The sequence below is a fragment of the Parasteatoda tepidariorum genome, chromosome 9 (assembly GCF_043381705.1).
Source record: "Parasteatoda tepidariorum isolate YZ-2023 chromosome 9, CAS_Ptep_4.0, whole genome shotgun sequence".
Taxonomy (NCBI): domain Eukaryota; kingdom Metazoa; phylum Arthropoda; class Arachnida; order Araneae; family Theridiidae; genus Parasteatoda; species Parasteatoda tepidariorum.
In genome coordinates, this window is record NC_092212.1 from 49,757,999 (window position 1) to 49,770,236 (window position 12,238).

Below are 12,238 nucleotides of genomic sequence, written 5' to 3' on the forward strand. Positions count from 1 at the left end.
ATAAATTCAGTTCAGCTTTTAAAGCCTAAAACCATAACATAAATTCTTACTATAGATAATATTCAACATGTATATAGAGCATATTGTAAATGGAATATATGTTTAAACATTTCTTACCGTGTAATAATAAAACATTTCATATACCATGTAATATTGAAAATATTAATCAATTTAAGAAGTGCACTTGTGTGAAACTGAACGCATACAGAAGAACTGCAATAAACACATCCATGGTCGCACATATATAAAATCCTTGCCGAAATATCTAATTGTACTAATAGAACATCCAGTTAAAAACGGTCTTAAAATTATAAGCATGTGAAAAACAAATTTCTTCCATCCTCCTTAATTAGTTAAATATGTAAATTCTTAAGCTCTTTGCTTGATGATTTCGGTTTGCTTTATGCGGTACTTTGACATTTTTTTTTCCAAATATTATTTTTTTTTCGTTAAAATGATTAATTTAGGAACAGAACATTTAAGATCCAAATGACATACGACAAGGATCTGACAATGCTTGTCCATGGTGTCAATTTTAAGAATTGTCTGTAAATATAAATTTGTCTCGAAATTACTCTCTTAAAATTCCTTACCTTCTAGTGAAGTTAAGGATCCTGAACGTACACTTTCTGTCACCACCGTGTGCATTTCTTCATAGGCTTCAAAATCATCTATCACTTCAACTTTCATTTCATGCTTCTCATACAGTTCTTCTACCTTTGCAGCCTGGTCTTCAACCAAATCAAATTCATCGTCTCCCAGATCTTCAACTGAAATTGAGAAATGTTTAAGTTATTAATATAAATATTGAAATTTATTACTTAACTGCTTAGTTTGCAAATTAACTTCTTCTTAAATCTTGATATTAAAAAGAATCTTTCGAAAATAATCTTTGACATAGTTTTTTATTTTGTGATTCCTTTATCAAAGTTCTTGAGAAATTACTAAAAGAGATCAACAAAAATAGCGAAAAGTATGTAACAGAACAGTTCAGCCTGTAAGCTAAATTTAGAACTAAAGTAAAGTAAGTGATAAATTAATTTGTAACACTATCATTGTCTATGTGTGTTTATTTCTGTATAATTTAATAAATCAATTAATATTAACCTTTTGCACTCATATTAGTTTAAAATGTTGTTTGAACTAACGTGTTCACTAAATCATTTAAAATATTTTTGTTGATCTCTACCATATTTTCTTTTAAATATTTTGTCGAATCCGGAGCAGTTTGCATCTATGCTTTAATTCAGAATTTTATTTTATTTTCTTTATTCAGAATTATTATCTACTCAATATCTTACCGTGCGGTGCAGACGATTGTTGTATGGCACCTAACCAATCATCCTTTTGCTCTATTGTTTTGCTCTTAATTGTCAAAGGAAGTCCTGATGTGCCGCTCTTCAGACTTTGAAATCTGAGCTTCAGATCGTCGTCATCCGCACAATCTACAATCTCTACTTCTGGAAGCTGAATAAAAACACGTAATTTAAATTGATATTCATGCAAAAAAAAATTTAAAAACAGTAAAACGGTTAAAATTTATGGATAACTAGACAAGGCACGTATGAACTCATTCAATGTGACACAGGTAATGTCTATCATCATTTCTATAGCCGTTGCATTTTGACGTTGCTTTTTCTAGTGCACTGTGAAATATTTTGGTGTTGAAGTAAACTGAAATTTTTTACAGCTTATGTAGTCAAATTTTTTACTTACTGTTTCACTGCTATAGTTTTATTTATTTACTTACTCATTTTTTGTTTATTTGTTTACTGACAAGACATTTTCATGAGAATTCTAATCAATTCATATCAAATTATACGACGAGCACATTTTTAACAATATTTGCACTAATTCTTTAAGATAATTGTTATTTTGTTATTTTTTTATAATTTTTTCTACCACATTTTACATTTTTAGTCGCCTGTGGCATCCCTAAATATGAGAAAAATTTTAAGAAGTTGATTTTAGAAATAAAAATTTTNCATGTCTAATTTTTGTAAGAATAGTGGTGATCAATATCATTTAAAAATTAAGATTATAAAAGAAAAAATTGTATATAATTATTACCACTTTAAATATGAAAATAAAATCTTACGGAAAATCCGGAAGAGTTGGCAGGTATGAAATTATACGACGAGCACATTTTTAATAATATTTGCACTAATTCTTTAAGATATTTGTTATTTTGTCATTTTTTTATAATTTTTTCTACAACATTTTACATTTTTAGTCGCCTGTGGCATCCCTAAATATGAGAAGTTGATTTTAGAAATAAAAATTTTATACAAGTAGAATTACAATACAAATCAATCTTATAATTTTAAATTTCTTAACTAAACTATGGTGAAAGTTAAATTTAGTAAAAACTCCAAAATATCCATAAACATTCTTTGACTTACTTAACACGTTCACGCCGGGAAAAGCGGAAATACTGGTAAGGGAAGAGAGAAAATACTTGTAGAAGAACTAATTCAATATTAGATAATATTCGGGAGGAGTTAATCTATTCTCAATAATAACAATTCATTGTAAGGAAATTTATCACGGCGAAGAAGCAATTCAATATAAAAATTGCATCCGTTAAAAACAATTGGTAGTTATGGATTTTTATTATTCCCGGAAAAAAACTAAAAAATGAAATTTATTGTTATCAGTTTTTACTCCGGTGCGCTGCCAAGATGAGGCAATTTAGCGTGACCCACCGGTGGGTCACCCCGGCGTGAACGTGTTAAAATCGATAAGTATCCACACATCAGTTTCCTTAGAAGTACCGAAACTAAAACTCAAATTGCATCTAGTGTAATTCTATAATTGTTATTCATTATTCTCGAATCTGTTGTACAAAATTGGTTAAGACAAAGGCATTTAAAAGGATTAAAAAAAGTAAAAAAATTCCACTCTTTTCTTAGAATTTTACGGCATTGTAATCTTAAGATCGGCATGTAGCCAAGACAAATATTTCTTAGCTAGAAAATATTTAGGTGAAAAAAAAATAGTTCCCCCTGTTAAAATAACATTGTTGAACGTTAAATAGCTCGTAATAGTAAAAAATAGAATATTTTGAGTACGCTAAAATGTTAAAAAGTGTCCAATATCAACAATGTAACTTTTTATTATGACATGTGTGCAAAGTGTTTGTCTAGTTTTAATTTAATGCAGAATAACAATTTTATTGATCTTCCATTTGGCTTATCGAAAATATTACTTTACTCTGAGACGGTGTTGAGATTAAAATATCGTTAAAAAAAAAACAATTCTGTGTGAAATTGCAAGCATATAAAGAAGAAATGATTATTTTTCTCCATACTGACCCAATCGTATATGTTGATAGTAAAAAAAAAGTATTACAAATTTCTTAAGAGGATGTCATATTATGGGAGAAGTCCTTCATGGCAAATTTTCTTTTGCCATAAGCAATTTAAAATTTAAATTAACGAGAAAATTTAATTCGGGAAATTATAGAGCTAACCAATAAATTTCAAATGCTAAGAGAGTTTTTGAAAATTATGACAGGATTACGAAGTAGGGAAGTAATCCTGCCATAATTTATTTGCCTTTATCAGAGTAAGCCATTAATTTTCAAACGGAGAAATATTTTTTTTTTAAATTATGACAGGATTACGCGCTAGGAAAGTAATTCTTCCACAATTTATTTTTCATTACCATAGAGTAAACCATTAAGTTTCAAATGCTGAAAAAAAAATTTAAATGATGACAGGATTACGAAGTAGGGAAGTAATCCTGCCATAATTTATTTGTCTTTATCAGAGTAAGCCATTAATTTTCAAATGGAGAATTTTTTTTTTAATTATGACAGGACTACGTGCTAGGGAAGTAATTCTTCCACAATTTATTTTTCATTATCATAGAGAAAACCATTAAGTTTCAAATGCTGAAAAAAAATTTAAATGATGACAGGATTACGAAGTAGGGAAGTAATCCTGTCATAATTTATTCGCCTTTATCATAGCGCAAACCATTAAGTTTCAAATGTTGAAAATGTTTTTTTAAATATGCGAGGATTATGCAGTAGAAAGGTAATCCTCCATAATTTATTTGCCTTTATCATCAGGTAAACCAGTAAGCTTCAAATGCTGAAAATGTTTTTCAAAACTATGACAGGATCACGTATTAAAGTTGTCCTGCCATAATTTATTTGCCTTCTCATATTTTGAAAGCATTTAATCAGCATTGAAAAACTTCATGGTTTTTTCTTTCTAGGTTTACATGAACTTTATTTTCTGAATTTTCTCTAATCTTCAAATTTCAAGTAGGGGTGAAAGCAAATTTGCCATTAAAAGTTCCTCCCGCGTTACAGCGTTTTCTTAAGTAATACAATATTTATACTGCAATAAAAAAAATGATTTTTACCTTGATAACATTTTTGACTAGATAAATTGAGCGTGTTGCTCCAACTCTTTTGTGGTCTGTAACAAATATTCTTCCTTTGAACAAAAACAAAAATCTTTCTCTTCTTAAGTTGTGACTGTCAGTAACTTCAAACCAGTCCTACAAAAATAATGATAAATTTTAAAAATTTGAGCTATGCACATCTACATATGATACGAATTGCTTACTTTTTTACAAAAAGTCTCGATTAAAGTGCAACTAAAAGAACTTTGAATATTTAGATATTTATAAGTACATCCAACATAACACTATAGAAAATACGAAAGTTGAAATATTCCATTAAAATCCTAAGGTACATGTTCATTTTAAGTTTCTCTACAAATTTTCAAACTGGTGTAACACTAAAATACAGTAGAAGCAACGAAAAATGCACAAAGAAATTTATTCAAATAAGTGTTGTCGTCTCCATAGAGATACTGAATAAAAGAAAAATACACAATCGATTCAAGTGCAACAAAAAGTTAATGCCAAGGAAGAAAAAAACCACTGTCAAAACCGAATAAGTTTAAAATGGTTAAGTTTGAAATAAGACAGGAGGGGCAATATGGTATAAGAAATAAAAATGTGTAATAAACAGAAGATAGATATATTTTCAAATGTTTTGAAAATAATTTAAGCTGAAAAAGTGACTAATTATTTAAGTTAGATTAAGGTACAGAAGAACAGTAGAGTATTAGCTCAATATTCTAGAGTTTCAAGAGAACAGACAAGTAGCAATATTGAACTATTTCAGCGGAAAAAAATGTAGAAGTTGAACTACCAGTGCAAATTCATCTTTCCTATAGTAATCAATAATTACAAAAATGTCGATAACATGATGACTAATCCGATTTGTTTTATCCAAATGTTGAAACTTGACAATTGTAACAAAACTGCTGTCTTTTTTTTATTTAACAGAAATGTTAAGTTTCCCAAAATAACACTCACATGTTTAAGAATCCTACCAAGTTTGTGCAGATTTCCTTTATATCCTTGAATGGAATTGATATATTGCAAATCTGCAATTCGTTGTGGAATGGCTTGCATGAAATCGTGAGCCTTTTCAAGGTCTGCAGTACTTTCTTTCAGTCTTGCAGTGTACTTGATGAGTTCCTACAAAATAAAACCATTTACAAATAAGTATTTTAAAACGGAAAAAATAAAAATAAACAAATATTCAAACAGTACGAGTTGATATATTATTTTAGAAATTTTAAAATGTGTAATCTATGTAATAGCTGCAAATAATAATGTCAGATATTTCTCTTTTATAATGTTGATGCGTAATATATTTTAAGACATAAATTAGAAGAATAAATATAATATTATTTTCAAATTTATTAAAAGTTCTAAATCAATAAAATTTTAATACTACACGATTTTCATGACAAAAAATTCAACACCTTTTCGAAAATATGACTTCAAGAATAGTAAAAGCATGCGTTCACCATACAATTTTTGTTTGTTCAACTGTTTCATTAGTTTATTTACACAAAATAAACCAAAATGTATCATAAGTTTATTTACAAATTTATGAAGAAAATTGAGCATTTTTGTTTGTACATAGAGGAGAGGGGCTAGTGTGGACAAGGGGCAAGTGTAGACAGACGGAATATTTCTGTTATTTATCACTCGAAATTCATTTGTAAATTTTACCAATTGGCAAAACTGTGTCACACAGTCAGATTAAATTGCTTGACAAAACTATTAATTGTTATTTAGCAAATAAAAAAACAAGATTTTTATCGTGGAAAATAAATTCTTAATTTGTTTTTTATTTTTCACTAAGACAACTTTTATTAATCGTTTTTAAGAATGGGTATTATTATAGTGTGAATAAATATGCTTATTACTCATTTTACTATACGCGTTCGCTTTGCCTTTTTTCAATTAACTAATAAGGAATTTAAATGAACTACTGACTCCACAGGGGATGGAGTAGATACATGGGTATCGGGTATGCAGACATATAATTTTTTGTGAACTATTAATGGGCCGTAGTTTATTTCTTCAACACAAAACATTAAGGCTATCATAGTCTTTAAATTCAAGTTTTGAGAAATCTAGGTCTAATGAAAAGTCCATAAAAATAGTTCTAATGAAAGTCTAGTTCTAATGAAAAGTCCATATGCAGATATTTACGTATTTAAAAACACCATAACTCAGCAATTATAAGGAATCAGATTTTTTTTTTCCCTTTAAAACTAACAATCTATAGATTGCGATTATACAAAAAAAATGACAAAATGCATTAGTTTCTGGTCTCTTTCAAATACTCATAGTGTCTCTAACTTATAACTTTTACCTCTTTTCTATAAGAACATTTTTCAAATATTATTAACTACTAATGAATTTCAGCATGTGTTAATAACAAGAAATTCAATCAGTTTTAAATTCTGTAAGCATAAAATCATTGAGGGGAGTTATTTTTGCTCAAACTTTTTCTTTTCCTTAATTCATATTAATTTTATGAAAAACTGTGAATCAGTTAAATTCTTTTTATTAAAAAAATAGATTTGTTGCGCTACATGCATTTTAATATATTTGTTCAGCTAAAAAACATTGGTGCTCTAATAATTTTTAAATCTAACTTTGGAAAAATCCAGTTTTTCTGAAAAGTTTATCATTTACAAAGTACGCCATAACTTACTACAATAATTTGTAGATTATGGATGCGCAAAAATATAATTTTTTTGTCATTCTGTCCAAATGTCTATTATGTTTAATGACCACAGACCTTTTAAATTAAAACATTTATTTTAGTATTATATTTATTCATTTTCTAAATACTACTATTTATCAACAAATTAAAAAAATTGAAAGCCAAATTTTTTTAAAATTAGATTTTTTTGTTTCAATATTTAATTTAAATTACAAGAATATTACATAGATTTTTAAATTTAGGAACATTTTCTAGACTAAAGGATGTTACGTAGGGAAGCTCAACAGTTCAGCCTGTAGTGAGACGGTATATATTATTTTAATACATTAGATCTGCCTTATCATAAATAAACAAAAAAATAACTTACCTTAAGAAGCAGTTGATAATCGTTAATTCTTTGAATCGGTGATTTTAAATGTTCGGATAGTGTCTTTTCGTCTTCTAACTTCTTACTGAATTCCTAAAAGTAAATTAATTTCTTTATTTTACACAGTTTAATGAGAGTTTACAACTCTTATGTATTTGTTTCGGAGACTTTAGATTGCTAATTCGTATATTTTTGACAAAATATTCCATAAAAATACATCCATTTCGTATCGAATATCATTAAATAACAAAATTAACTTTTTTTAAAAATTGGTAGTCACCAAAATTTTTTGTAGTAGTTTTTTCCCTAATGAAAGAGAGACATATAGATCTAAATTCCTTTCTCACTTATTTTTCATTTGTCACTATTTTCATATTCTTTTATTTTATTATATATCAATTAACATATAACGTAACTGATCCCTACTGTTCCCCCATTCAATTGAGCTTCGGCTATTTTTATATTATTCTCACACAGACTAATAAGTTAGAGATCCTAGCGAGGCTGATATTTAGGGTTCTATCTCACATAGGATTAATTCCCATTAATTAAAAAACAATCGCATTTTTCTAAGACCAAAATTTCAGTTTTCTAATTTTTTGCTTTAATCAATGAAATTAATATGTAATATAATAAAAAGTGGTAACGAAAATAAAACTAATGTCTATTTTTGTGTCACCACCACTAAAAATTGTTTTCCAAAGAATGTATATATGCATAAAAATTCCAGCTTGCTATACCAGTTAACAATAAAGTAGTATATTAACCCTNACCAACTTTCTAAGTTTTTTGAAAATATTTATTCTAGTGGAAGCTGAATTTATGTTATAATATATTATTTTTTATTCATTTAAACTTATTTTCCACACTACTACACATAATTGGTTTAAAAGTTTATATGCAACACCACTTTGTTTCAGCTCTCTCGTGGAGAGGTTTTAAACATGTCGGCAAAATCACCAAAAATTCTGAAACGGAGTTCCCGTGGGTCTTGAAAATTTAAAAAAAAAGTGGTAACGAAAATAAAACAAATGTCGAATTTTCAAATATCTGAGTAATCACTACTAAAAATTGTTTTCGAAAGAAAATATGCATGAAAATTCCAGCTTTCTAAACCACTTAACGATAAAGTGATACAATAAAGTAAGAAATATATTCTAGCATTAACCTAAATGTACTGCAACTACTAAAATTTTTCAAGGACCGCGGGAACAATGTATAAGGACTATTTTTAAATACTTAATTAGAGATATGAAGATTTATAATTGTTTTATTAGAAATAATCTAAAAATATGTTTTATGTACGACAGTCTAATTGGCAGTCTTTGTGCTAAATCTGATTTATTATTAATTCATGACTGCCAACTCTTCCGGTTTTCCCGGAAGATTTTATTTTCATATTTAAAGTGGTAGTAGTACTCATGTTGTTCCAATTAACTTTTTGAATTATAATGATAACTTTAAATGAATTTCACCACCACTACATTTAAATAATTACAACAAATATATAAAAGCATAATAATTCGTACGAAATCGAATTTCACCGTTTTTAAATGTATAAGTATATTTTTGAGTAAGATTGCTTTTCGTTAATTGATTTACTACCACTTGGAAAATCCATTCTCGGAAAGATTGAAAGTTGGCAGGTATGTTAATTTGTTTTTGGTGTATATACATAAGCCGAAAATGAGTAAAGTAAGACAAATTATGGTTTACTTCGGACCAAGTGAAAACTTAAAAAAGCTGCTATAAACGTTGATAATGGGAAACATCTTTCTAAGAATGGGAAACGTATTTCTAAGAATGAGAAACATATGAAACTAAGGGAAACATATTTCTTTATTGAAGATATTAAATGTTTGATTTGAAAAGCGTAAATAGAAAAACTAATACAATATTTTATAAATGTTGTTCTTTTCATAATTTGTTCAATATATTGTTATTCGAAATATTATATTTTCTTTTAAGCAATACCATTTCTATTTCTTTGGCATTTTACTAGAAATAATGTCATAATAATAACAGAAAGATTAAATAAAATACGATTTATATGTTGGATCTAAATATAATCTCAGATTTCAAACTCATCACTGGTTATAATAAGTACTAACTCGCGGAACTCTTTTAACTCTTCCACGGAACTATAGCTTTAGGCGGAACTCTATTTGGAAACGGCTGATATAAATAATCAATATTATGATCGCGATTTGATTATTCTTATTTCGGATAAACCATCTTACTTGTTTTATTTTTCGGAGGATTTTATTATGACATCTTTTGCGTTTCTGTCGAAGAAATGGATAGATGCATCACCCGGCTTGTATGGTAATGCGTACGTTAAAATAGTACGAAACTTTGATACGTAGAGTAATTGTTTAAGTCTGAGTTCCATTTTAGAGTTTTGAAAGAGAATTTGTAGTTCCTGACAGGCTGCTTGTGCTTTGTTGATGATTGATTTGACAAGATCCTTCCAATTGAATTTTCTGTTTATAACCAGGCCAAAATCTTTGCACGTTTAACACTGGGGAAAATTTCGTTAAAGAGAACAACTTTGTTTCTCGGGAGGATGTTTTTTTTTTAATGTTTAATTTGAAATTGTGATTTTTGTCCATTAGCTTTAAACTTCAAGTCTAGGCACCTGGTTCCTATTTCATTCAGCTTTTATGAAAGGTTCTGTAGGTCTATGTATGAATTAATGACTTTAACAACGATTCCAGTATCATCTGGACAAAATGCAGTGATGCTGCCGAAGTACTGTATGTTCACAGGAAGGTCATAAGTAAATACAATAAATTGTATTGGAGCAACGCTACTTCCTTGGGACACACCAGCTGTTATTTTTTTCCTGTTTGTTGACTTTATATTTTTAAAATTAATAACTTGAAAGGTTCTGTCATATAAGTAGGCCAGTAATTATCTTTCATCAAGGAAATAGTCTTACATATACATTATAGCTTTTTAAAAAGTCTTTGCAAATAGGATCCTTCAATCTAGTAATGAAATGTTTTATTATCAGTTTTTTCCCTTTTCAAGCCATATTTATTATCAGCTTTTTCACAAACAGCCTTGCAGTCACGGTTAGTTTACACTCTACCCTCAAAAAAAAGGGTAAAAATACAATTTTTTTCCTTCCAGCTCTTCTTATCCGAACAAGTAGTAACATTCCCTTATCAACAGGCAACAATGTGTGAAAATTGTAATAATAGTAAAAAATAAAAGTTATTTAACATTTTCTGGAAATTATTTAAAGAGAATTATTTATACACTTATAAGTTGCAAATTGGAAAAATCGAGTAAACACTTACATCAAAATACTCTTTCAGTTCACCGGATTGTAACAGCTGTTGCGCTTCTGGTTCATCTCTGCAATAAGAGACGTGCATGTCGAAATCTCGCTCCTGAAATCATAATTCATTTTAGGTACTTTAAAATTACATAATATCCATTTAACTAAGTTGCAGAATATGTAATAAAATATTCTTCAGGGAAAACTAGAAAAAATTTCGATAACTACACCATCAATAACTAGATATATTCAATAACTACGCAGAGATGCCAACTGCTCTGGATTCGACAAAATATTTCACAAAACTGTAGAGAACTACAGAATAAAATTTGCAGATTTTCGGTGAATTTTGCCAACTTTTTAGAAAACTAAACTTGGCTAAACTGTAACGAAGTGGGGTATCACATTAGCCTTAGTATCACCTTAGTATCACATTAGTCTTAGTATGATATATGGGGTATCACATTAGAATTATAGGGGACTCCAACCGGCCCATAATCCATCTACCACTGAGAATATTTCACGTTAACACTGTGGTCGGTGCAAGCCGGATGTAGAATTCGTATCGACTGGGATTCGAACCCGGTTCGCCTCATTGGAAGGCGAACACTCTATACCCTGAGCCATCACTGCTCAAGATCAAGTACTTGTATGAATGCTACAAAAAATGTGTTCCCCAGTGCAATTATTTTAATTACATATTAAGTTTTATAGTTTATAATTGTGGTTGAACAGCCAACCCAATTTTGAGTGTGAGACTACTAATGGAAGACTTTTTGACGGAACTAACTCGCATTTGCATTCAATGAAGAGAAAAACCATGAAAATCCCCTATTGTTAGCCTTATGGCAAAGGTACTCTAACCGATGATCCGTCAACCACTGGGGATATTTTACGTCAGCACTATGGTTGGAACGAGCCGAAAGCAGAAATCGTACAAACCATGGTAAATTCCTATTCTCTATTAATATAAACTTTACTTACTATAAAAAAAAAATACCATAAACTTTTGAATATCTTGATTTGAAAACATGAATTTCGATTTCACTATTTAGTCTTTAATTAAACCAGAATAAATCAAAATGTACAAAACTCAAATATAAAGTTATTGTCCACAACCAATATCATACTCATATTTTTACAATTTAACATGTAAAATAGGTGTCTTACTTTAATAATAAGAACGAACTAGAATAAAAATTTAAAAGATTATTATATTTTACTTACCAGTCTTAAGAAAGTCTTTCCTAGCCGGGCAGGATCATCAGCGTAATACTGAATGCCTTTCATAAGGACGCTGAAAACAAAAATAATAGTTATGATTATTTTTATAGTTCAATTTGTAACACTCCTCACAACACATAATTTACTAAAAGATTTCATTCCATTACCATTGATACATTTAATATTATTATTATTATTATTATTATATATATATATATAAACTGTAGTTGTTATTCATTTTATTGGGCTGTCTAAAATATTAATTTAGGTAGATTAGCTATACGTTAATTATTTATTTAAATTCATT

At 28.6% G+C, this 12,238-nt stretch overlaps 1 protein-coding gene across 1 annotated transcript in view; it reads right to left on the reverse strand.

Annotated features, from left to right (window-relative positions):
• LOC107440440 (obscurin) overlaps positions 1–12,238 on the reverse strand; it is a 285,805-nt gene that overhangs the window by 198,982 nt on the left and 74,585 nt on the right. The window contains exons 8-14 of the mRNA XM_071185809.1: positions 11,935–12,004; positions 10,727–10,819; positions 7,422–7,514; positions 5,341–5,505; positions 4,375–4,512; positions 1,302–1,467; positions 594–770 (exon numbers count right to left, since the gene is read on the reverse strand). Of these exons, the coding sequence (XP_071041910.1) occupies positions 594–770; positions 1,302–1,467; positions 4,375–4,512; positions 5,341–5,505; positions 7,422–7,514; positions 10,727–10,819; positions 11,935–12,004 (902 nt within the window). The remainder of the gene's footprint in view (positions 1–593; positions 771–1,301; positions 1,468–4,374; positions 4,513–5,340; positions 5,506–7,421; positions 7,515–10,726; positions 10,820–11,934; positions 12,005–12,238) is intronic.